General features: G+C 39.7%; 2 protein-coding genes across 2 annotated transcripts in view; both read right to left on the bottom strand.

Moving 5' to 3' along the window:
- LOC134536654 (ras-related and estrogen-regulated growth inhibitor) overlaps positions 1-27,856 on the bottom strand; it is a 325,681-nt gene that overhangs the window by 193,243 nt on the left and 104,582 nt on the right. The gene's annotated exons all lie outside the window — the stretch shown is intronic.
- LOC134536644 (uncharacterized) lies at positions 89-6,111 on the bottom strand. Its single transcript, XM_063376448.1, has 3 exons — positions 4,655-6,111; positions 4,105-4,278; positions 89-2,797 (listed from the first exon to the last, which is right to left on the bottom strand). Exons 1-3 carry the CDS (start codon positions 4,724-4,726, stop codon positions 983-985), a joined length of 2,061 nt encoding a protein of 686 aa, XP_063232518.1. The 5' UTR covers positions 4,727-6,111; the 3' UTR covers positions 89-982.

Raw genomic sequence — 27,856 nt, 5'->3', positions numbered from 1 at the left:
TGTTTCTGTTATTGATCCATCATTAAATTACCAAACTGCGGAGGATACACAATCACTATGTTGGGTTGGAAGGTTGTTAGCGTAAAGCTTTTTAATTTACTATTTTCTTTTATTGCTAACAACATTGGCATTCACAGGTTACAATAAATAATTAATATTGCACGACAGGTACAAAACTTGTACATAGGTATATATGCCATACACTGCCACGCATTACTAACAATTAAAAATTAAAGGACATACATTATATGAACATGAACATAAATTGAATATATGCAAGCACTCATTTTCTTTAGCCCATAGAAATATATTTTCCATGATCAATTTGTAATTTATGAAGTACTTATTTGACATTGTTGAAAGTTAGATTTATTAATTAATATTGAAGGTATGCACAATTTGCATAGTAAAATAGATATTAATTATTGTATTTAAAGGCACACACGTACTTTGACATGTATAGGAATCTTAGCTTACCACAAAAAGTCGAAAATGTCATTCGCAGCATACCGCAGAGAAAAAAGTGTGAACCTCTATTAATTTATCAAGCCTTCCAAAAAATACAGTGCAGTGGTTACATAATGACATTACAATAAACAGTAAAATAAAGACTCATGTGTACTTAAATTAAGAACAGTTTTATTTCTAATTTTGTTAAAGCATTTTAATATAGTGTGCAGCACTACATGTACATCCCAAGACTGATAACACACCACTTCCAAATGTTTGTTTCTGTTTCTCCACCTTCTAGAAATTTTACATAGAATGAACTTACTTTCAGACTGTTATTTTTAACTGTAGTCTGGAGATTACACCACAAGTCCATGGAAAACATAACGTATTTAAAAGAGAAATATGTATTATTAGTCTGGATTGCTTTCTCTAAATTACTGATTAAATTTTCAAATACAACCAATTATATACTAACAATAATAAAACTAATTAGATTCAAGAACAAAAAGTGTCACATAACTAATAAATTTTAAAATGTCTTCACTTCTTTGTTAAGTTTCTTTGACTTTGCTTCTTCTATGTATTCAGGATCTCTGCATTTCAGTCCACGAACATTCCTCGGGTCAACAATCTCAGGAAGAACACAGTTAAAGTAAAACCGTTCTAACTTCGGAAGCATGTCTTTTTTCCAAAAGGTCTCGTCGCACTGAACGTGGACGAATTCGGTATCAAAGTCACAAAATAAAATCAGCACACACTGCTTCCTTTTCGAAATATTCAATTGTCCTTGAATTTGGTAGAAAAAAGGATGTGTTCTTTTCAGTTCCAACATGTCTTCACTGTTAGTGTGAACACCTATGTTTTTTACTTTGGAAGCCTCTCGTATAGATTTTACAGGAGAATTGTTAACTTTAAGGTTGTTGATGGAAGGGAAACATTTAACTTCAATGATAGTGTCGTTCTCAACTGTTCCATCCGGACTTGCTCCAAGATAAGGGTACGATGGGTGAACAAAAAGTCCACAAGGGGACACTTTTTTTTGGAACTTATTTTCGTAAGCTTTAATTGCGGTACTTTCATGCATACGTCCGTACCGTATTGCGCCTGTGTTGATATCCTTGGGGTGCACTATTGAAACCACCATATTGTGGCAAGATGTGTCACATCTCATTTTGCAAACTTTAGAGAATGACGATGCAGTCAGTCTGTTTAGTCTTGCTTCCCTCCAAACAACATTACAATGTTGGCCGACCGTATTTCTCTCCAGTTCATGACACAGATGTTCGGAAGAAACTGAACTTTCGAGCCGCTTCAAGACCTTCGTTTTCTTTCTCTCCATTTCCTCTGTAGAAATATCGGGTTGGGCAGCTTCGGGTCCATAGTCACAATCTGGCTGAGAAAATACACATTTTCTTTTGGCAGATCTACGACTGTCAGATAACCTTCTTTTGCGATTCCTTTCAACAGCTGTCGCGCGTGCATTTAAAACTCGCTTTGTCACTGAACCTGGGCTACGACCTAATAGAGTTTTTACTGGTGAAAGGTGCCAGTTCGGACCTTTGATGTGTGACAGACTAGCACCCAAGCAGCACCTTTTGTACCGACCACTTTTTGAGACATCTGTCCGTTTGCCACCGGAAAATTTTGAAATCAAACTCATGAAGCGTTCTGCTTGGTTAGTTGTTTTATTACCTAACAACTTGTCAGCCTTGGTAATGAGTGGGTCTAGTGCTTTCATTATAGCTGGCCATATAGTTGTTGCAGACATAATTGGAACATTGTTTAGCTCGCCCGTACCTTTCCTGACACAAAATGTGTCTCGACAATTCTCGTGATCGCCAAATACGTGGTAAGGACCATTCTTCAAATCTTTTTGCAGCATAGTACTATTGCACTCTTTATTTGCAGAAGCAATAGCTGCTCGTGCCCCTCTCGTCAATCGAGGAATTAACTGGGACAATTGACGCCTTGCAGTGATGACGTGAGTGGTATCCTTGGTAATGGCATGTAGTTTGCTAGTGTAGTTTCTTATCATATGGTTGGCACATTCCAATTTCACTACATGTCTACCATATGAAACACCTCGCTGAATCTTCAGATACGAACTTGAATCACCGTCACTGATAATGTACAAATAACGTACCCCATGCATCGATTCGCTTTCTTTAAAACCTTGTACAATAATTTCTTGTTCCATTCCTGTTGAAGTTCCTTTATAATTTTTGTAGCATTTATGTGGCCTGGATTTGCTGCCTGGTTTTTCTTGGTTGTTACATATATAACAATACTTGTTGCGTATTCCAACGTACAGCAAACCATTAGTTTCGGCTCCAATTATGCAAGCCTGCAAAAAAATGAAATATAAATAGGAAATATATAAAAAATACAAACATTGTCATTAAGCTCTTTGTTTGGAATAAACAAACAGAGGCGAAAGTTGCGTAAAAAAATTCATTATTGCGGCTTGTGGTACTAAGAAAAACAGATGTTTCTGTATGTACATGTGATAAAGTTTCAATTGCATAGTTCAATTAAATAACAATGCAGTTCTTAAGATTAAGTGTATGTATTGGTGTTATACAATTAATGTAAGATTAAGTGGTTACCGACTCCGTCCTCAGTAACTTTTTGAGTCATGGCTCTAACATTGAGGCCGTGACTCTATTCATATTTGTGTGAAGCTCTGGAGCCGTCGCTCTGGCCCACTTGCGAATGATTTGCGACGCCCGCCGACAGCTCTCTACCTGTGACAAACTCAATGGAAACGCATTATGTTGGGAAAATGGAAAAAAAAGGTTGAAAACAGTTTTTGTGTACCTTATGTGCGTAATTTTATTGTTAGAATGCAGGAATATAGTTATATATATATATCCAAGTCGCAATTTGATTTAATTATTAAGAAGTGATATAATGATAAATTATAACGATGTAAAAGTTATAAATCTACGGAATGACTAGCATAGAGCTTTCATATGACACGAATTTCCCTTAACATTAAACGTATTTATTAAATTAAATATTTGGTTTGAAAAAAAATTAATAGGAAACCTTTATCACATAATAGGCTATAGTCGTGCAATGAGTGTACTGTAAAGTGTCTTCTAGTGTGGAGTTTGAGATGGAGGGAAAGAGTTTTCACGAGTTTAAACACGGCTACCACCACCATTGGTCTTCACGCCGCATATGTTTAGCTATCAGACACGCCTACATTTAACACTCAGTGACCCTTCCTTACTCCGTAAGTAAAAAATATAGTTTACCTTGTTTTAAAATAACATATACGATTAAAACCAGAAATAATAATGCTAGTATTATTTTGAGCTGACCTGATTCTTGACAGTAACAGCAGGAAAATTCACAGGATAGCAACAAATTTTAATTGTGTACAGAAATTTTTTAGCTTATTGCATTTGCAAAAAATATGTATTTATTACATTACAAAAAAATGTGTACGAAACAGGCGTATAAATGGGTATTTGAAATTGTTTTATTGTTTTAAAGTATGTGGATTCGAGTTCTGGGTAGTAAACACATTGAAATTAGTTAGATTTATTTCCTACGAAACTTTACTTGCATAATTTTGGCAGAAACATTATAAGCCATTACAAATAAACACTAACAATATATATAAAAATTCTAACAAATACTTACAACTCCTGATTTTGCAGTAAAACCATGGCCGTATGATCTTGTACACCAACCGCCATCTTGATAGACTGTAATGTAAGGGATTCCATCTTCATCTATGTTGCCCTTCTTTAGAGCGATTTCACGTTCTTGGACTCCATTAGCAAGCATGTATTTTTCCAGTTTGTCTTCCCATGCCTAAAAATATAAATAACAGGTTAGTTGTTGCTGTTACCTTTATTTTGATTCATTACAGCCAATGACAAAAAATATTTATTTCTGCAGAAAAATCATCTAATATGTACTATTAAATGAGCAATTATTGTGTGTGTATGTGTATATGTAGGCCCTATATATAGACACACATATGGGCAACTCCGAATCGGCTCTAACTATTTGATGAAAATTTATATTTAGTAAACGTGTTGCCTTTAAAGTTTATCTTAATAGGTATCTTCCCTGAATAAAAGCGATTTTAAAGCAAAAAATATAAGACGCGAACGATGCTCGGTCGCCCAGGTACCAATATTTATATTATGCAAAATAAAAAACAAACCATAGTGCTTTTTCCTACCTTTTCAACTCGCTGTTCATGTCTCGTCCATTTCCGTTTACTCATTACAGGGACTTCCATTACTGCCATCATTTCTTCTACTTGTTGGTGTCCAATCCCAACTGATAATGATCCCCACACAAATAAATCATTTAATTCCTCTTCTTCTTTTTCCGTTGAAATTATCCTTGTTTTTTTCACACATCATGCATTTATAAGTGAAGTAGCTGACAATGCCAATTCTTTTTTCGGACTGAAGTTCAAAGCGACCTGTTGTGCACTGTAGCACATGAGTAGCTAAAGATGTGAGTTGGTTTAACATGTGACTCATATTTACAAAACGACGTCCTTGAACGATTTTTTCTTTCATTGTCACAGTTTCAGCAGTTTCATTTGGAAGAATTTCAACATTCGATACTTCTTCACTTGGAAAGAATGAGCAATCCAATCCAGAAATATCCTCGCTGAAAAAAAAAATCAGTTTAATCACACGTCTGTCATTTGAAACTTTTATTTATCACAGTGAACTGTTATGACAACATACAATTTAAAACGAATTTTACTTAGTCTGTGTCACTCCACGTTTTAACACTATGTTTATTTTAATACGCCTTGCGAGATACAGTTGTCACAACATCCGATTTCCATGTGCCTGCTTCTCTAAGTACAGTGAACTTTTTTGCTGCAGCTTAATTACTTATTTATTCGTTGAAAAAAAAAATGCTAATAACCAAAAAACAACTCTTCTTATGCGTAACCGACTCGCAATTCATTGCTGTCTAAAAATTGGTTTTATTGTGTTGGCGAGGGTGGCAGACGACTGTGCTAGCTTGGTGTCATCAATGAGTGAACGGCTGTTGTTATTACATTCTTACCCAGCTTCCCACCAAAGCTTTGTATGATTTCAGATGGTTACTTTGAATATTTTAAGTGTAGTGGAATACCAGGTGATTTAGAGAGTTGGTGCTTTAGAACACTGATAATGAATTTTATAATGCTACTGTATGTGATCACTAGGAACACGATAAACTGTGAAAAAGTTGTGTAAATTTACACAATAGTCTGCGGCAGCAGAGATTCCACCGATGTTAGTGTCCTTTTGCACCTACAAAGTTCGTGAATTCTTTCACTCTATGCAGAAGTAAAAGTTCCATCAAAAGTGTTAAATTTCTATGAATGGGTAATTTTACCAGACTATTTTTATATTAACGAGTATATGTTGATACATATTTAATGCAGGGGTGAATTTCATTTTCGGCTAGTAGTTAACTTACATGAAGTGCATTTATACAGACAGTGTATGCTATTTTTTTAAACCGAGAATAAATCACTGTCAATGTATGACAGTCAACCATGATTATGAGGTTCTCTAACATTTTGTCACCGGATTATTTCATAGTTATATAACGCGATAGGAGGTTTGGAACCCACAACCACTCAATAAGTTACCTAAGAAGCATTCTGACAAATCGACCAATCTATTTACATATAAATTAAATTGCAAAATAGGGAATTAAAACATGTACAACAAAACACTTTTTTCTTTATAAATAAGTCTATGCATGAACAAGTTTGAACGAAAGACATTTAGATTTTCTTGATACATAAGGAATTTTTGAGTAAAATTACACAACCTGCAGCATTTTTTTGCATCCGCTTCAAATTTTTTTTTTTGCTTGTTAACTTCTAATTTATAATGCTGATAAACTAATTGTAAGATGACTTACACACTACACACTGACTTTATCTGAGGGAGCCTCAAAATCCTCAGTCAGAGTGGTACTCGAACCCATCATCTGTGCCTTACATAACACTAACAGCACGATCCTCGCATCATGCTTAGGTAACAAGCACTATACGAAATTATGTAATTAAATTACTTACTCGGTTATATTTTGGACGTTACCGCTGGTGGTGTCGTGATCGCCCTGGCATACAGGTGGTACGTAGGCAGACGTTTCCATCTGTGTAGCAGCAGCAGGAGCATAATCTGTTAAACTGGAAGATGTCCTGTGGAATTAATTAATAATATTAGCACTTTTGCACAGCTAAAAATGTGATTTTATAATACATATATGTTGTGCTGGCAGAATTTTAGTGAAGATGAACACACTCAAAAGTTTGCAATCTTACCTTTCCACAGAGTTGAAACCAGCATTAACAAATTCTTTGTATTTTTCCTTCAGTCTTCTTATGCACTTCGACCGTTTAGTTCTTTTACGGATCTTGCTGAATGGTGTCTTTTTCGGCATCGTGTTGGTATTTAACTTCTATCAAAAATGTAACAATTAAAAATAATTTCGCTACACGAATTTTTCTCCACGAAAACCTATTCCTTGCTTGAGCGACAATAGCCTCCATCCACTACAGAGCGTAGCCTTGTCTGACAGTGAGACGCGGTGTCATCGCCCGCCTCAGCCTGCCTCCCTCTACCCCCGTTATTCTGTCCCTTTTACACTCCATTCTTCTCCCTCCCCCCTCCCTCATTACAGCGGCTGCCGGCCGGATCTCCGCCTACGTGGTTCCAAGGAGCGCCACCAGTTTGCGCCACGCCGCAGGGACATTCTTCCCGGCAAATGAAGTTTTCACGCGCAGTGCTAGGAATATCACTCCAGCGTATGTGTTTTGAGTCAGGTCATCTCAAAACCAAAAGGATACGAGAATACATGCGTGACTCAATGGTGTGTCAGATAGTATCTTTTAAACTTCATTGCAATTCTTTCGTAAAATATATTTTAAAATAGACCGGCAAAGAGCCATGGAAATTTTCAAAACTCAAATGCAAATTTAACAATTAAAAAAAGAATATTCTGTATTTCTTGGTCCGACAAATTATTTGTACAATCATTACTTGAACTATACTTAAGATAATCATTCTTTAAGTTTTCTCTTTTTTTTTGGTGGTTCGGCAAGAAAAAAAATACGTTTACAAGAACATAACTTAGTAAAAAAAAATATTAAAAAAATAGGTAATTTTCATTTTAACTTAAAAAGAAGATTAAAAAGTAAATATGTACTGTTCAATATGTTTTGTCGTAATATTTTCCATGCACCAATCGCCTTAAGGACCCTGTTGCGATGTTTGTTGCTCTAGCGATGTGTTTGTCCCACAGTTATGATCTGTCTAGCATGAGTCCTAGATATTTTGCCTGTGTAACATTAGGGATAGGTTGTTGAAAAATTTCTAATTCCTTGTCTGGTCTGCCTCTACGTTTTGATATTACAAGCGTGGTTGATTTAGCTGCATTTATTTTTATTCGCCACCGAGTGTAAAATTGCTCAAGTGCTGTTAGCTGCCGTTGGACGCATATCATGGCATATTTTAGGTTTCCAGATTGTTTAATGATGGCTGTATCGTCCGCATACATCTGTACAAAGGCATTTGCATGCGGTATGTCGGCTGTGTATATATTATAGAAAAAAGGAGAGAGTGGGGAGCCCTGTGTCACCCCAGCTGTAAGTTCGCGAGTAGTCGATTTAGCCCCGTCCAGAGCAACATAAAAGTTACGACGCCATAGATAGTGGGCCACCAGGTATATATTAAATCCGTCGGTAGCATCTTCAACGATTTTAATTAAGGGGTGGATTGTTGAGTGACTTATCCTGAAACCAAACTGAATGTCTGGAATCACGTTGTGTTACACTGCGTGTGTTTGAAGGCGCGAGAATAAGGCTTTTTCAAATATTTTACTCATGCTGTTTAATAAGCTTATAGGGCGCCTGTTTACGGGAATGGCTGGGTTTTCCCCTGGTTTAGGAATTGTGATTATTTTTGCTGGTTTCCAGGAGTCAAAGTAAGTTTTATGTGTTACTATAGCGTTGAATATCGCCAGTAAATATTCAAGTGCCTCTAGAGGAAGTTTTTTAAGTGTTTCGTAATTTAGTGCGTCCGTGCCGCCTGATGTATTGTTCGGACTGGCTTAAATTAGCTTTAATAGTTTTCTCAATGTTATGGGTTCAGGGACAGTTTGCGTGCCTCTTTGTAGAAAGTTATTTACCGCCTGTGGTGTTGTTAGGGTGAAATTTCTGTCATTTACGTCGGTGTTCGGGGAGAAATGTTTCTCCAGTAGGTCTGCTACTGCGTTTGCCTTGTTCTCTGCAGTGTATTTAGCCCCGGTGGCTGTTAAAATAGCTGGAGTTGAGATGAATTTTTTGTCATCGCCGAGCCTGCGAGATAATTTCCACATTTCCTGTGGTTTGGTGGCTACTTCGTTTATTAAGTTTCCGAATTGGTTTATTTTTTCCTGTTTTAGTTTGCGCTTTACAAGATTGTTTAGTTTGTTGTATTCATTTATGGCTTCTGGTGTGCGGAGTCTTTGCGCCCTGTTTCTGGCTTGTCGCCTTAGAGATATGTAGTAATCCATATCGGGGTAGTGTGTTCTAGTGAATTGCCATTTTGTTTCGAGGCGAGAGTGTTTTTTACGACATTTTTTTTATTGTGTCTGTGAATACTTTCACCTGTGAATTAATTTCGTCAGGTGAATTTATTTCGGGGGGGGGGGGGGGGGGGGGGGGGGTGGTGGTTTAGGGTGTATATGAGTTCTTCCTTAAACCCGTCCCAATCTGTGATCTTTAGGCTATTATTAAAGAGCTGTATGTTGGAAGTGGCATTGAATGTTAGCTGTGTTAGCACCGGTAATTGATCGGAGTTTAGTTCGTCTAAAGTTTCTGCATTTATCTGAGCGTTTGGTATGTTTTTTAGGGCTATGTCTAAATTTTCTGGAGTGCCGCCATTTGTTGGATAAATTGTCGGGGAGTCAGGCGCAAGAATGACGTAGTTTCTGCTGCCGAGTGTCCGTGTAGCATGTTCCCGTTGGCGTTTGTTTGGGTGCAGCCCCAGTCAGTGTGTTTGCTGTTTAAATCCCCTGCTATAAAGAATTGATCCTCAACTTTCATTAATTTATTGAGGTCCTGTGGTGTGAGTGGGTCTTGAATACCGCAGACATGCAAACATGTGAATTATTATTACGAACGTTTATGCTGGTGGCCTCAATGTGTTCTAGTCCATTTATAGTTACCGGGTGGTGGTGGATTCCGTGTTTAATTAGTATGGCTGTACCGCCGCCGCGGAGTGCGGGGCGGTCTGTTCTGTATATTGTGTAACCGAATATGTAAGCTTGCATGTGTGGTTTTAGAAAAGTTTCGGAAATGAAAGCGACATCGATGCCGTAGACAAAAAGTAACTGTTAGAGTTCGTAGGTTTTATTTTGGAGGCAGTTTGCATTGAATATTAGAACCTGTAAAGACTTCCCCGGGTTCTGTGCCATCTTAAGGTGTTGCGAGATTCAGAATTGCGGATCGTAAAATGATCGGTCGCTTTGACACGTCGAGTTCAGCTCGGATGGCGGCGTAGTGTGGTGATAGTGTTGCTATCAGCTGCGAGAAATTACAGAGTTTTAGAATTTCAGCCAGCTTGAATAGATCACCTACGGTGTTTCCCTCTATTCTGTACCTGCGCCGGAGTGTGAGTGGTGCGTGGTTCTCTAACAGCTTCCGAGTATTTTCTTCCCGGTTGTGTCAGCTCGGTGGTTGTTGTTTGCGGCGGCAGCTGTGGCTTGTTGACCACCTGGGCTCGCGGCTGTGCTTGAGCGGGGCGGGTGGGGGGAACTTCACCTGGCTGTGCGTGGCTGGCGCTTGTTGTTGTGTCTGTGCCTGTGTCTGCACGGCTTGTCTTTGCGTCCTACTCGCCACCATTTTCAGGAAAATTGGACACTGCTTCCAGGCTGCAGTGTGTCCCCACACTTTGCAGTTAAAACAGAACGTGTCTGCGTCGTCAGACTTCTGGCAGTCCTTGCGGGCGTGGTATTCGCCGCGCCTGACGCATCGTGGCGGCTTACTGCAGCGAGTGTGGGTGTGATCGAATTCGCCACAGCGCTTGCTCTGGGCGATGTCTTGTGGGCGGGCTTGGTACTTTTGAATAGTTACCGATGTGCAGTGCAACGCTCGTACGGCGAGGATGTTGTGGTTTGAGGCAGCGACGGTCGCGCAGAACGTCCCTGGCCTGAAGCGTTGTGGCTGCCCTGTGGCGTCTGTCCGGGTGATTTAGAAATTACGGACGTCATGCAATACGAAGCCCTTTTCCGTCAGTTCCGTGGTGACGTCCGCCTCTGCGACCACTGGGTACAGTCCCTTTATCACTACTATTTTGTTGCGCTCGTCGGGATGCGCAAACGTGTGGTGTTGGATGGTGTTTGTTTTCAGGTATGAGAGGGCTTGTGTGTAGCCCTCTCTGTCGTTGAATGCGAGTCGCAGCTCTCTCCTGCGCGTGATAGTTTTGCGGAAAGCGATACAGTGCGTGTTAAGGAAAGTTGCGATTTCCTTAAGTTTCGCAACTTCCCTGACCATGATTGGTACGCCCTTGTACCTGTTTCCGGTCGCGGTTGTGGTTTGTGGTTGTGTCTGCGGTTTGCCAGTGCGTCGTAGCTGTTTTTCAGCGGGATCGCGAATGTTCCTGCTGTCTGTGATTGTGTGGAGTCGCGCCTAGCTGGACGCGCATCTTCATTGTTACCCAGCACCGTCTCCCGTCGCCTACCGAGGGAGTGGCTCCGGTCACGTGTGTTTTTGGTCCGCAAGACTTCCCCCCCCCCCCCCCCCGACTTGCTGGAACTCGGTGTCGTCGTCGGCTCGCTCTCGCTTGGCGTTCGCCTGTTGCGTCTCCATGGCTTGTTCGGTTGCTGTTGTGCTCGCCATCCCTGTCGCGGTTCGCGGGCTATCCGACCCGCCGGGGTCGCCTGAAACCTGAAGCAGTGGTGGCTGTCAAACGCTGGTATGAACAGCGAAGCCAGGCCTTGGAGAGGCTGTCCTCTCTGCACCACTGCATGGTGCGAAGTGAGCTCCGCTCGTCGGGCGCAACTAGTTTTGTTAAAGTGAGGTCGCGCGCAGTGCGCTGTGATTGGCCGGCAGACTGCTCAGCCAATCACGCGGCACTACGGCGGGCGGTGAGCCAGAAGGGATTTCGGGCGTTTGTACCACTATTCCACGTCTGGGTCGTAATTCCCTAGAGAGGAAACATGTGGGTTTAAGCTATTTACACATTTATCGTAAAAATCATGTGTTTTTCGGATACGTTTCTGAGTAGGTTTCACGATGCAATGATTCTACTGTGCAGTATAATGGGGCTTCTGTAGCGATTAAAATATATTCTGAATTCACTGCAGTTTTAATAAATGTGTATTAGCTGCAGTTTCCCAGACAGGGGCTGCATATTGTTATGACTCGCTCTGAGCACTCTGGCAAGCGGCTTCGAGGTTCGCCCTAAGTCAAACACGAGGTGTCAGCAATTTCAACACCGCCAGCGAAACAGCGACGCGGGTCGCCGCTGCGAGAGAAAAGAGGACAACACGGAACATCAACACGGACGCGGACAGAAGGATAAAAACGACAGCCACCGCCGAGAAGGGGCTTCTTCTGGTCACCGGCGACTGGACGGCTGGAGTCGCGACATCTGAACCACGGAGCGCCGTGGTCCTCGGCCGCCGCAGTCCGTCGTCGAGATCCTGCCGCGAGCGCGACCCAGCACAGCGTGGGTAAGGAACCTGCCGAGGTGTGGTAGCGAGGCTCCCTCATTATTGTCGGAATTAGGTGACAGCTAACTCTATAATAGTACGTGACAGTAAATCAAGTCTCTATATTGAATTGTCTTTCATTGTTAGTCTTGAGCCCCCTATCACCCTGTCTTGGAATAGTCAAAAATTGAGATCCATCTTAAGGTTGAATCATAACAATGGTGGAGGTGCCTTAAGTTTCCCACCTCTTGCTGCGAGCTACGAGTTTATCACCCCATCGCCCACCCTTTCCGTAATATTTTGTTTTACGGGTGTAGCCAGACCTATCACACCTATTAAATAGACATAGTGCTTATATAAAATTTGCATGCAAACTAACCTCTTTTAATGCTGCCTTGCTTATACTAACTCTAGTATTAAGAGTGTAATTTGTTAGTAATGTTAATATATGGCGAATGACGAGGGACTACGACCTATTAAAAGTGCAGCCAAGCGATTGTTTGAAACACTGTCAGCAAACCCCGGCTACAAGGCTAGCTCCTCGCAAGTACGGCTGAGTCAGGATACAAACACAAATGCCACACATGATTTTAACTCGTTAGTCGCACGAGCACAGCAGCTTGTTACCACTAATCCAGAGGTGGTACAACAGTTGGATCACACAGGGAGACGTATTACTCGAGCATTCCTCAGTAAACTTGTTTCACAAGGAGTAGAACCAACACAAAACACTGACATAGAGTATGACGACGTTCTTAACCAGATAGATTCAGGAAAGTCAGCCGGGGAAGACAACGGTAGGATCACTGTAGACATAAAGGACAAACACATGGAAACACACACATACGAAAATAACATGGCACAGCAACCAATTAAAGTTTTCCTAGAGTCTCAAATACCTATAGGTACATTCGAAGGCAAAGCGTTCGAAGATATAGAAGAGTTCCTACACAATTACAATACAATTGGAGAAATCAACAGATGGACAGACCAGGACCGACTACAGCGGTTAGGACTATATCTACGAGGTACAGCCAAGAGGGCGTATGGAAACTTACAGACAGCACAGGACTCAACCAGGACGTGGCAACAGACGGTCGAAAGATTAAAAGCCTTGTTTACGCCGCCAGACAAAATAATAGACGCAGACAAGAATTGCTCTCTCGAAGACAACAGGCAGACGAAAGCAGTCTCTTGCATGTCGAAAATATAGTGTACCTAGCAAAACGCTATAAGGCAGATATGAAGGACGAAAAGATTTTGGACATTTTGTGGAAGTCACTTTTACCATCTGTCGTGGACAAGTTGATCTTGCAAAACATTCATACGTTAGATGACATGAAATCATGCTTGAGAAAAATAGAAATAGGAAATAGTAGATACAAAGCCAACATTGAAAACACAACACTTAATACAGGATCATTAGAAAAGGAAATAAGTAATTTAAGAGAAGAAATACATAATTTAACAGTCAACAAAGCTAGCACGAAACAAAACATACAGCAACAAGACACCCACGAAAAAACAAGAAAACCACAGTACAGGCCAACGGAAGTAAGATACAGGGACAGGACATTTATAAACAATATATCGGGATATGGAAGCAAACCTCCACAGTATGCTCTTAGTAATAGTTGCGCACAGTGTCAGCATGCTCAACACTTTATGCGACAGACGCATTACAGGCAGTCGCCGAGCCAAAATAACAGTCATAGAAGAGAGCAGCGTGCGAATTATGACAAAGCTGAGAATATACGAAGAACTGAAAAGAGAAACGAAGTTTTGAATGGGAGAACGTTCAATAAACGAAGACAGTACGAAGACAGACAATGGAGGAATAACAATGACGATGATAGGAGCAAGAGCGGAGAAAGAAACAGGGATAACTGGCAATACAGAAATAAGGGCAGGTCGTATGAGCAACATTCAAAAAACGAATATTGCAGGGAGTGAAAACAGTGATTCCCGCGCTCCCAAAGCAGAAAAAAATAAACGGAAATCAATCAAGAATAAAAAGTAGTTACGCCGAAATTAGCAAGCGAAATGCTACGCCTGATAATAAATGCATTTCGCTGTATAGAAACCAATATAGAGCAATTATTAAAAAGACGCCTAAAAGAAAAGAACACGAAGAGCCAAGGTGTGAAATAAAAATTTCAAGAACTTCAATAGCACAAGAGAAACAACACTGTGAACGTGCAACAAGGAGAAAGTCAAAGGATAAGGAAGGTCAAGAAATTAATGGTCAAGCGCAAATAGGATCTTATAACCGAGGCACAGAACAAGAAGTCGGAATAAATGTAACAGAGAACGACAGATTTAAGAAAGTAGCACAGGTAAGAGGACCAAACAAATTCCAGGATACATGCGCAATGTGTTTTTACACAGGACATCATTTAGATAAATGCCCATTATTTACCAATCAAGATTTTGAGTGGCACACAAATGTGTCCGAAAGGTTCAAGGAATTTCAACGTAAGTTTGGTTTGCAAAATAAACAACCCGTGGAGAGAGAACAATACACACAGGAAGTATCGCAGCAAAATTGATGACGCGGCGACAGCAGGCGCGCGTGCACCGCTACAAATGCAGAGTAAGTAGGGAGGTGGCGTAGCTGACAAACAAGGTCGTGACGAGAAAGGAAGAGAATCAGCTGACCACATGCGGGAACAAAATATAACAAGACACGAAGAACGCCCAAGGTCGCTGTAAAGATAGGAGAGGCCACTAGAATTGCATTAATAGACACAGGAAGTACGCGCAGTTGCATTGCGTCTACTATCGTCACCAACCAACCACTAGAACCATTGAAGGAAAAAATCACACTTGTGGGAGCCACAGAATCACTCCCGACTCCGACACACCAGGTGAAATTAAAATTTAGTATACAAGGATATTCATACACACATACATTCCTGGTCATCGAACATTTAAGTTTAGATATAATACTTGGGTGTGACTTTCTACAAAAGTATAACGTGGTCCCATTTATGAAAGAAGGCATAATTGTCATGGAAACAGCAAAATCCCAGAAAATTATTCAATTAGAAATGATAAATGAAAACTTCCAAACATATGCAGGTTCGATTCAAGAATGTACTCGTAAAGTAGAAGAGATGCAGGACGAACAAGCGAAGTCACCATATGAAGGAATAAATAAAAAGTTATCTCAGCAGGAACAAGCAAAGTTACGACGACTTATTAAAGAAAACGAAGATCGCTTTGCATTTAAAATACAAGACATAACAGAAACTAAAAATTATCAAATAAAAGTCGAACTGACAACAGACAAACCGATCCACACAAGACCATACAGAATCGCGCCAAAAGTTAGAGAAGCTTTAATGGCACAGGTGCAGCAAATGGAGGCAGCCGGAATTATCGAGAGGTCGGACAGTGCGTACGCAGCACCATCACTGGTGATACAGAAGAAGAACGGAGGAATACGCTTCTTAACATACTTTCGTCTCTTAAATAACTACGTCAAGAGAATGTCATATCCGTCACCACGAACGGACGATATATTACAGACGTTACAGAACTCGCGATACATAACATCACTGGACCTATTTTCAGGATTTTACGCTATACCCGTAAGGAAGGAAGACAGACATAAGTTAGCCTTCACTATTGACAAAATAGGGTTATATCACTACAACAGAATGCCAATGGGACTTTCAAACTCACCAGGTTATTTTCAAGAGTTTATTCATATTTTATTAGGACCACTGAGGTGGCACTCTGTGATAGCATACGCAGACGACATTTTTGTTATGGGAGACTCATTCGAGGAACATCTATAAAATTTACAGGATGTATTTAACAGGTTAAGGCAGTTTCACGTAAAAGTCAACCCTGCAAAGTGCAAATTTGCACAGGATTAAATAAAAATATTGGGACATTGTATAACACCGAATGGAATAAAACCAGATACAGACAAGGTGGAAGCCATAAACCGTATGACACAACCAAAAAACATTAAGCAGTTACGGTCATTTCTGGGCATGACTTCATACTTAAGGAGATATATAAAAAACTACGCAACACTGGCAGAACCATTAATAGAGCTTACAAAAAAACAAACGAACCTCCATTGGGGGGTAAAACAGCAAACTGCTTTTCAACAGTTAAAACAGGCAGTCTTGGAAGTACCACTACTAGAAAAATTTGTTGAAAACCGAGAAACAATTTTAGCATGTGACGCATCCCAAACGGCAATAGGTGCAACCTTAATGCAAAAGGATGAACGCGGAAACCGTCACATTATAGCTTACGCATCAAGGAAACTAACATCCAATGAAACTCGTTGGTCAACAACAGAACGAGAATTAGGCGCCATAAAATATTTCTGCCATCTGTTTAAGCAATATTTATATGGCAGACATTTTATTATTGAGACAGACCATGCTAGCCTGAGATACTTAAGAAGCATGGCGGAACACAATACGCGAATACAAAAATTTGCCACATCAGTTGCTGAGTTCGATTTCGAAGCAAAAATAGTGAAAGGTGCGAACAATAAAATTCCAGACGCTCTATCCCGTGTGCCGACGACAGATGAGCAATACATAAATAAGCGCGTAGGAAACAAGGAATATATAGTAAGAGCATGTCACGCTCGAGATAATTCAATTTTTCACTCTCTTGCTGACGCAATATTTCCGGAAGAAAATAAGGAAAGTGAAATACAAACAACCATTGCTAAACACATCCACAAAAACTGGAGTGATTACAAAACATTTTACGAAAACCTGGGTAGCCCTATATTGAACAAAGGAAAAATTCTACTAATAAACATGAGTAAGGACGAGGTATTAAGTGAGCCTATATTACACGCAGCCGTGGAAATTTATCAGATCAATATTAAGATAATTGATATCGAAACATGTCAAAAGAAAACATTCGAAACTAAAATGCCTACTCAAACAATAGTGCTGCTCAAACATAACAAACATAATAAACAAGTATTCGAAACAGTAGTGTTGAACTCCAGGTACGATATAGGTATTGAACGAGATGAAGATTTACTATTTTCAGTGAACGACATTGTAAACACATCACCCTTTCAAGGAGAATATAGCGAAGACCCCCATATTCAAAAATTAAAAGTAGCCCTTACAGACCCGGAACATGCGGAGGGAAAATACATCAAATTAGCTCGGCGTTATGGAATGAAAAAAAATGGGGAAATATATTATAAATTAAATACACCGGGAGGAGAAATTCATCTGACATTAGTCCCTAAAAATTTTCAACGGGAAATTATACAAGCCCACCATGATGCACTTTTAGGAGGCAGCCATTTCGGCATATTAAAGACAATTGCAAAAATACGCCAGGAATATTATTGGGATACAATGAGTAAGGACGTAACAAATTATGTCAAATCATGTGAAATTTGTCAAAGAGCTAAACAAGGGCGTGAAAAACCATCGGGTCAATTGCAACCAATTGAACAGTGGGCACTGGATGCCAAAGGTCCACTTACTTGTACCAGGAATGGCAACAAGTATATTCTTGTTATGACAGAATATGCGTCAAGATTTGTAGTTGCTAAGGCAGTACCAAGAATCGACGCCGAGACCTGTGCAGAATTTATCAAGGACGTTATTCTACGTTTTGGATGTCCAGACAAGCTGCTGACGGACAGAGGAACGTCATTTAATAACGAGTTAGTAACAAAACTTTTACAAAAACTGCAGATCAAGAAGCTCCAGACAACAAATTTCAATCCCTCTTGTAATGGATTGGTGGAATCTATTAACCGTGTAATTGGAGAACAACTGACAATATGGGCAGCTGAAGACCCCCGCGGATGGGATGAATATCTCCAATACATAATTTTTAATTATAACACGACAGTAAATTCCAGCAGTAAATACACACCCTTTTTCCTTGTACACGGGGTTGAGGCCATGCAACCATCACACGCTGTGCTTGGGAAATTTCCACGTCGGCCGGTAGATTGGGAAAAACACTTACGTAGTGATAGAGAGCAAGCAAAAATAAATATCATGCACAGTCAAAAAACACAGGAAACCAATTTTAATAAGAAATTTAAAGTAAATACATACAAGGAAGGTGATTCCGTATGGCTTAGACGTAAAGCTCGGCATAAGTCATTATCATTTAAATACATAGGTCCTTTCCAGGTTGTCAAGGTGTTGGGGCCAGCGACAGTAGTGTTGAGAATGAAGAAAGGTAATAAAATGATCAACGACACAGTGTCAACACGTCATTTAAAGCGAGCATACATAAACCGACAGTTCGTACTGTTATCAGAGTGATAATGCTCGGCCTAGTAATAAGAATAACGATAACAATAAGACAGTAAGGCAAGACAAATATATAGGATACTGATATAGCATAGTAGATTATGTATGAACCTAATGGCATGTTTTGTATTACAGGGGGAGGAGCCAATCATGGAGTTCTTTTAGGGAATTTGGCATCTAATAATACTCAGCATGTTTGCAGTCAGTGTCGTCAGTAACAATATGCCTAGCTTTCGTACTTATGCGGGTGTGTATTGGGAGAAAATATATATAAGATATATAAGAGTAGGTAAGTATAAGGATACAACAAGACGGCTGCAAACCCGTTCCAACCTTCTAGGGAAAAAGCAGCCAAGGTACAAGTCTATATGGAAAAAAAACGCACCCATATAGGTGTAGGTACAATAGTAAAAAAAAACCTTATGCTATAAAATTCCCTCGCCATGGTACCAATTTTCACTCCCGGGAGTTCACGTTATGTAGCGCTACAGTGGACAAGAGTTAAGGGTCGACCCGTTTTTGTACAATAAAATAATGGTATAAATCGTGTAGATAAGTGTCCATGTCAATAAGTTACTGAGATATAGGATATAAGGAGTAGTTTAATAAAATAAATTATGATATTAGTAATAGTTAATACAATAAATTATAACTTACAGCTTATAATATAGGAGGATGGCATATGCTATAGATAGTAGGGAAATGTTATTAATTAGATATAAGAACAAAAAGGATATGTATGTGTATATATATATATAAAATAAGAACATAATTATGTGGAAATTATTTTTATGACTCCATACAAAACTTAATTTTATATTCCATTTGTGTCAAAGATATGTTCCTTTTAGATGATATAATTATTTTTCATTCCTTTATCAATGTGTCTGTATATTTTGTTGTCCAAAGTGGTTTGTATTGTAATTTGTATATTTTGTTATAAGTTGATATCTTAATGTTGTTTTTGTTTGTATTTATATTTTATTTCACTTTATTATATATTATTTTGTATGTAGTAGTTGTCTTGTATGTCGTGCACAACGTTTAGACTCACTTGAGTGTTGCTGTGAATGTAACAATGGATAAATAAATAAATAAATAAATGATAGAGTAAAATTACAGAAAAAAAAAATCTGGTTACCATACATATAGTCAGAGTATGTTCATATGAATTGTATTGATGTATTTATAATACAACTAACATGTATCAAGTTGTTAACACGTTGATTATATTAAATTGTGTTTTGTTATGTTATATCGGTTGTAAAGAATCAATGTAATCACAAATCGGTACCCTCAGAATACTAAATAGAAATGTTATAACAACTATAGAAAGTCTCGCTGTCACACAACGTCAGAAAAGCGAGTCGATCCGCGTAACCGACCGCGAAAGAAGAAAGGACACGCGGCGCTCCGAGCGTGAAGGCACCTACAGGAATATCGAGTCCGCGGCCGATGCATCAAGACACCTACGTCCCGCTTCAAGATGCAGTTACCAGTGTCCTCTTGAACTAGGCTGAGGACAGCCTCTTGATCCAACCAGGGGGAGAGTGTTATGACTCGTTCTGAACACTCTGGCAAGCGGCTTCGAGGTTCGCCCTAAGTCAAACACGAGGTGTCAGCAATTTCAACACCGCCAGCGAAACAGCGACGCGGGTCGCCGCTGCGAGAGAAAAGAGGACAACACGGAACATCAACACGGACGCGGACAGAAGGATAAAAACGACAGCCACCGCCGAGAAGGGGCTTCTTCTGGTCACCGGCGACTGGACGGCTGGAGTCGTGACATCTGAACCACGGAGCGCCGTGGTCCTCGGCCGCCGCAGTCCGTCGTCGAGATCCTGCCGCGAGCGCGACCCAGCACAGCGTGGGTAAGGAACCTGCCGAGGTGTGGTAGCGAGGCTCCCTGATTATTGTCTAATTTGGTGACCGCTAACTCTATAATAGTACGTGACATTAAATCAAGTCTCTATATTGAATTGTCTTTCATTGTTAGTCTTGAGCCCCCTATCACCCTGTCTTGGAATAGTCAAGAATTGAGATCAATCTTAAGGTTGAATCATAACAATATGTTATTATTGGACGTATGAGCGCTTTGTAGAGCAGTAAGCCATTTTTTTACTGTTTCTCCACATCGCCTTCTTGTTACAGGGTATAGTGTGCTCATTCTATACTGAGCCTGGCCTCGCTTGGTGTCAATATGGTGACGCCAGAGTAGTTTTCTGTCCATGTAGAAGCCTAAGTATTTTACAATGTTTTTTGCAGGACAGGTGTGAAAACTATTTAAAACATAAAACTTATCATATGGATCAATTTTATCAATATCTGCAAGATAATTTTGGATTTAATATCTGCCAAATGAATTATTTTTATTAACGGATTTTTCCATATTTACTAAATCTGTAAGTCTGAGTTTTTAAAATGCTAACCTGTGGGAAAAGAAGAGAGGGGTAAAAATATTTGGATATTTGTTTAATTAATACTAAGCATAACTAAGAACCAACAAATACGTTCAAAAATAAATTTGATACCTTTACTCTACATTTCAAAGAAATAAGTGATTTTATTTAAATATTAAAATAATGTAATTATCTGCAATAAGATAAAATTATTAATAATTTTGAGAATGGATATCAATAAAATAAATTAAATTGCAAACGATGGCTTAATCTTAATTAAAATTAAATAGGAACGTCAGCTACATAATGAGATGAATAAACGGAGTGATTTCATCAAGGTAAAATAAATCCTTGAACACACTTGAACATGATTTACAAAATCAGGAACTTTATCTATCGTTTTTTAAAAAAAGATTAAGCATAACCACTTCAGAAAATATCATTCTTCAATGGTTTTATTGTGAAAAGCATATTTTTCACACCTGACAATTTATTGTGTCTATTACTTCAGTAAATATTTTATGAATATTTTTTTCAATAGTTTAACATCAGCAAACCCATTAAATTGTGAAGCCACGGGTTATTAGCTAGGAGTTTAAGAAAACAGTCAACTCATACCACATAGTGTGTGTGATTTATATATATTTTAAAATTATATTTTGCTAATATAAAACCAATTGCCACAGACGAGCGTTTATAAAGCACCTTGTAGGAAAAATGTGCTTACGCATTGAAACGGCACATCCACGGGTTTGCCATGCTTGACGTGTACAGACACTGCGTGAAGCGGCTATCTTCCCAGCTGAGGGCGAGACACCAAAAACTAGGCACTGTTTGCTTGTGGAAACAGTTATAACAGATTGTATTTTATGAAATTCCAATCATAGTGGGTAACCATTATAAAACGCAGTCATGCACAATTTCTGCAATTTGGGTGTTGCAATACATCTATACCAATAATAAAACTCTACGAGGCAAAAATTCTTTTCATTGGTTAAAATGATGAAAAAACTATGGAAATTTGCTATATACATTATTGAGAACAAAAATATAGTTTTAAAAATATTTGTCTGTTTGTTTGTTTGTATGTGTGTCTGTCTGATAGTCTGTTCATCTGTTATTTTTGTCTGTCCATCTGTTTTTACGAGCATCAATCGAACATTACTTGATGGCATTTGATGAACTGTTTTTATAAGAAAGGTCTTTGGCTCACTTAAAAACAGGGTTATATATAATTACAGAATTCCACCCCTAAAGGGGCAAAAAATGGGTTCAGTATAGTTTTGAGGAAATGAATTAAATCTCTGAAAGTAATCAAGCATAAGAAAATATACTGGGTACCCATAATTAACATACAAAAACTAGCAACTACTTTTTAATGTTGAATATCTAAGTAGTGAAAAAGATGTAGGTATGTTTTTAAGAATGGTATTTATATCTGTGAACTTAATTAGGCGTGATAAATGATGTTGGGCACCACCAAGGCTGCAGATGGCTGTGACGTCAGAGAGCCAGCGGAAGTGTCGCTGCCTGCACGCAGATAGCAGCACCGCTGCCGGAAGAGATACACGTCCACCCCCCACCACTAGCAACCCCGCTCCACGCCACTGCGCGCGGCCTCAGGCGCGACTGTGAGAGTTGTCCCAGCTCCCGGCAGACACTGTGCGGTGTGGACCTCCAGTTCATGCCCAGCGGTGCGAGCAGCGTACTCACAGATGGCACGCTAACACGAGACGTGTCCACTTCGGACGGACGGATAAGAATGTGTCCCACTGCCAAAAACAACACCCAGGACATTTCCACACATTTCAAGGGGATTATACATCTAGGCATTTGCCGACTTAATTAAGAAAAAAAGATACACACATTGGCGATCATACGAGGTTAAAATTGTTTCCGTGACATAAATTAAGTTTTATTTCGGAAGGGTAAGCTTTTGAATTAAGTAGGCTAATCACTGAACAGAATGGACGTCTTATCGTCATGGACATCATTGGAGACTGATGAGGATGAGATATTTCGTTTGCGAGAAAACACATCAATCATAGAAACTGCTTCCTGTCTGTAACAAAACAATAATGGACGGGTAACCTCACTGTAAATTACATGGTGGTAAATTATGGTTGCCACAAAAAAAAAGTTTTAAAGAGAGAACTATCTATGCAAGGGAGAAAACATATTTATAAAAACATAGTTTTAAAAAGCATCGTTTCTGAGATTTTCGTAAAGAGTGGTTTTCTGTTGCACGATGTTGGCACGATAAATAACAAGAGGCAAAAAAATTATAATAATAAAATTGTAAAAGTTTCAAGTTTCGTGTTGTGTTTAAAAAGTTTCAAACTCATTCTAAAAAATTTCAGATCTTTTCATCAACACTGAAAACGTTAAATTCCCGGGGGGGGGGGGGGGGGGGGGGATTTCACAGGAATTTTAAGTTATTTATATGTGACAGTAATTTAAAATATTATTTATTAAAATATTTTGAGGGGTGAGAAGTAGGTTATTTTAAAATGAATTATGTTAGGCACATTAACAAATTCACTTAAATGTTTATGTTAAAATTAAAATTGTTTGTGCAATGGGATGAAAAAGATTAAAATTAAAAAATCTAGATAAAGTGTTTCATTGTATTTTTGTCACACGACGATATTATTTTACAAAATTTTAAAAACTTAAGCAAATTTAGCTTTTTGAAATTTATTTAACAAAAATGTTTTGTTAATATTTGTTTCTGTGAGTAAATAAAAAAATATATATGTATCCGCTGGAAAGTATCCTAAAAACACAATAATAAGTGCATTCTTGTGTAAATGTCACTGATGATTATTTTTGTATTCAATTACCTGACAACAGTGCTACTGATTTTAGACCAAGTTTCAATGCTTGAGAGCAAAAAATTACTTATTTTATCTTACATATCGCTGTTTACATGCCACTCACACATAAAAAAAATATTAATACTATGTTGGTATAATGCCAGTGATAACATATAAACATATATTTTCATTACTGTAACAATATCGTTTCTGAGATATATTATTTTATTATATGATGCAATCACTAATAATTCTAAATTTTACACATAGTGCCAGTATTTCACGCGAAAGGTTGCAAGAAAATAAACCTAATGACATCATATATATATATATATATATATATTGTTTTTCTGATTAGCAAACATATTGCTACAATATAACTGTGTCTGACAGCGGACAGCTAGCTCTAGCAAGGCTGTAGCTCTAGCAACTGTAACTCGGTCACGGCTGTTTGCGGCCCCGGCGGCATTGTGCGAGGACTCGGGAGAGAACCATGCCTCATGCGAACCGGACGGTAATCCTCGCGGATTGGCCGGTGGACCATAACCACGCTCGTTCCCCCACTAACACGCGGGCCGCAGTCTGGTGACGCAGGCCGCAGTACGTGATTCCCGGGCAACAGAGTCCACATCTCAGCGGCTCGATGTCTGCTTCGCTGCTGATGGCAGAACATAACCCTTCCTGGTACAACACCAGCCCAGCGCGGGTCGGGTGGCGAACTTGTTTTGATCAAGATTTAGCGGAATATAATGTGCTTGAACCTCGGTGGAAAATATTTCCTATCTTAAGGTATTGTAAAAAATAAAAGGAAGGAAACTTAACTAAATTAAATGAATGCACACAGGTCAATTATACTGCATACAAAAAGATTTTTAAAAAATACAGTGAATTTTAAAGCAACTTAAAAAGTTTCAAACTCTACTAAATTTGACAATTTGTAATCAAATAACTGATTAGTTAGAAATTAAAAATTATATATATTTATCGGTTCGCAACTGAAAATGTAAAACAGTTCACAAATTTTAAATATATAGGCCTATATATGTTTAGACTACTAAAAAAAATTATTTCTCTAGTATTCGTAAATACTTGGCAATTGTGAAAGAAATCAAATAAATAAAGCTAGTAATGAAAGATGATTGACCGAAATATTTACAGTGATAGCTAATTCAAAACTAGTTTTTGATTCTTAATATAATATTCACTATTTAATTGCATTGATCATATTGTAATTAGTGCATCAGTACCAGATATATAAATAAAAATTTGAGAACAAAATTGGTTAATTAACAGAATACTTATTTCCAGTAAATGACTTTTGAAATATAGCATTGTACATTACATTGTAAATCAATGTTACAGGTGTCATATTTTTTTTTATTTACGAAACATCATGTACATAATTTCGAAAGAAAAAAATTGACTTTGTTAAATTTAAATAATTAAAAAAATTAGTTTCATATGTTACTTGTCTACTTGCGAGTACTATACTTGTTTCAGAAACAACTAGGTAAGCGAAATTCTGTAAAAACAAAATTCGATATATTATTACAAATGATTGTGAAACCCAACCAAGCCACTGTCTTTGTTCAAGGAAATAAAAAAAATATACATATCAACAACGTTTAAGTCCTGTTCTCACATTCACAACTCTTCATCATTCGACAATGCTCTGTATTCAACTTCAGCTTTCTTGAAAGGAATATTCTTCTTCTGCATGTGAACAACGAACGGGTTTTAAGTTCAAAATATAAAAAAAAATAATTGCATTGTGGACTTGATGACTTATATATGATCTTGAAGAATTTAAAATTACGCATCATTTATTTTCCGTTCTAATTGGGTAGAGATGCTGAAGTGTAATCACACTTTTCCGGCCAATGCATTGCTGAGCATAGGTAACTATACCAAAAAAAATATTTTAATTGAATGTTTCCTAAATGGCATGACATATGGATTTAATTTCTCAACTAAACCAAGATACATCTAATTGATTTTGCTTCACAGTCGTCATTCTTGAAAGCTTATGTACACAAATGAAAATAATTATGAACTTTTGTGTGAATACCAGTTGTGTAAAACATTTGGCAGTGAAATGATATTTGAAAGAAATGAACACCGCGTGTGTGACATGAAGTAACGAGAACGGCACGTGATACCGAGAATGGAGTAGCGATAGGGAGATCCCCGAGACATCAGAGCTGTGACATCAGAGCGGCCACACACCGGGGTTATCACAGCACCCGCGACCAAGAAGCTTCTGACCCCACCAGCTATTCCTGAGCCTCGCGGAAAGCTTTATACAAGTAAACAAAGCCTCCCGTCTCCACAGCTACTGCTAAACCTCAGGCAAGGGTTAAAAAGTACATATTAATTTTTTTAAGGTTTGTTACTTGAACCCAGTTTTGGTTAGAAATTATATCACGGGAGTTAAAACGCAGGTAAATTAACTTATTATTATATGTAGCCCGAACGTCTTTGGTTATGGTTTATGGCTTTTTGCGTCGCAATAAGAACCCTTAACCTGTCACCAGTATGTAAGGATATCCCTATGACGTGTAGTCAATCTCTTATGCTCTGGTCATATTATTTATATTTAGATTATTATAAATGTTTTATTAATCTCAGCTATCATCTGTTTTATAGTCTACCTCAAAATCATAGTTGTCATAATCATAGTAATAGCATCTTTAACAATAGCACGGTCATTTCCATTAATTTTATCATATATTTTCCACATATTTTGACTTGTACCCTCACCGCTCGCCATTTTGCAGGAAGCTGAGCTAGTGCAGGGAGCCTGCCTGTTGACGCAGGCAGTAGCTCAGCTCCCCTCCACTGGTAGCAGTAGTACAGGCCTGATTGTCCAGCGCGGCAGTCTGTAGGAGTCCTCGCTGCGAGGGGATAGTCATGTACCTACACTGCTCGCCATACTGCAGGAGGCTGAGCTAGTGCAGGGAGCCAGCCTGTTGACGCAGGCAGTACCTCAGCTCCCCTCCACTGGCAGCAGCAGTACAGGCCTGATTGTCCAGCGCGGCAGTCTGTAGGAGTCCTCGCTGCGAGGGGATAGTCATGTACCTACACTGCTCGCCATACTGCAGGAGGCTGAGCTAGTGCAGGGAGCCAGCCTGTTGACGCAGGCAGTAGCTCAGCTCCCCTCCACTGGTAGCAGCAACACAGGCCAGATTGTCCAGCGCGGCAGTCTGTAGGAGTCCTCGCTGCGAGGGGATAGTCATGTACCTACACTGCTCGCCATACTGCAGGAGGCTGAGCTAGTGCAGGGAGCCAGCATGTTGACGCAGGCAGTAGCTCAGCTCCCCTCCACTGGTAGCAGCAGTACAGGCCTGATTGTGCAGCGCGGCAGTCTGTAGGAGTCCTCGCTGCGAGGGGATAGTCATGTACCTACACTGCTCGCCATACTGCAGGAGGCTGAGCTAGTGCAGGGAGCCAGCCTGGTGACGCGGGCAGTAGCTCAGCTCCCCTCCACTGGTAGCAGCAGTACAGGCCTGATTGTGCAGCGCGGCAGTCTGTAGGAGTCCTCGCTGCGAGGGGATAGTCATGTACCTACACTGCTCGCCATACTGCAGGAGGCTGAGCTTGTGCAGGGAGCCAGCCTGTTGACGCAGGCAGAAGCTCAGCTCCCCTCCACTGGTAGCAGCAGTACAGGCCTGATTGTCCAGCGCGGCAGTCTGTAGGAGTCCTAGCTGCGAGGGGATAGTCATGTACCTACACTGCTCGCCATACTGCAGGAGGCTGAGCTAGTGCAGGGAGCCAGCCTGTTGACGCAGGCAGTAGCTCAGCTCCCCTCCACTGGTAGCAGCAGTACAGGCCTGATTGTGCAGCGCGGCAGTCTGTAGGAGTCCTTGCTGCGAGGGGATAGTCATGTACCTACACTGCTCGCCATACTGCACGAGGCTGAGCTAGTGCAGGGAGCCAGCCTGTTGACGCAGGCAGTAGCTCAGCTCCCCTCCACTGGTAGCAGCAGTACAGGCCTGATTGTCCAGCGCGGCAGTCTGTAGGAGTCCTCGCTGCGAGGGGATAGTCATGTACCTACACTGCTCGCCATACTGCAGGAGGCTGAGCTAGTGCAGGGAGCCAGCCTGGTGACGCAGGCAGTACCTCAGCTCCCCTCCACTGGTAGCAGCAGTACAGGCCTGATTGTGCAGCGCGGCAGTCTGTAGGAGTCCTCGCTGCGAGGGGATAGTCATGTACCTACACTGCTCGCCAT

Source organism: Bacillus rossius, chromosome 11 (genome assembly GCF_032445375.1).
Source record: "Bacillus rossius redtenbacheri isolate Brsri chromosome 11, Brsri_v3, whole genome shotgun sequence".
Classification (NCBI taxonomy): domain Eukaryota; kingdom Metazoa; phylum Arthropoda; class Insecta; order Phasmatodea; family Bacillidae; genus Bacillus; species Bacillus rossius.
Note: the sequence above shows the minus strand (reverse complement) of the source record. Positions and strands in the feature narration are given on the sequence as shown.

Excerpts from the sequence above, each read along its gene's own strand:
- LOC134536644 (XM_063376448.1), bottom strand. The coding sequence starts at position 4,726 with ATGATGGCAGTAATGGAAGTCCCTGTAATGAGTAAACGGAAATGGACG. Across the intron at positions 4,279-4,654 it reads ATGAACAGCGAGTTGAAAAG|GCATGGGAAGACAAACTGGA; the intron begins GTAGGAAAAAGC and ends TTATATTTTTAG. Across the intron at positions 2,798-4,104 it reads TTACTGCAAAATCAGGAGTT|GCTTGCATAATTGGAGCCGA; the intron begins GTAAGTATTTGT and ends ATTTTTTTGCAG.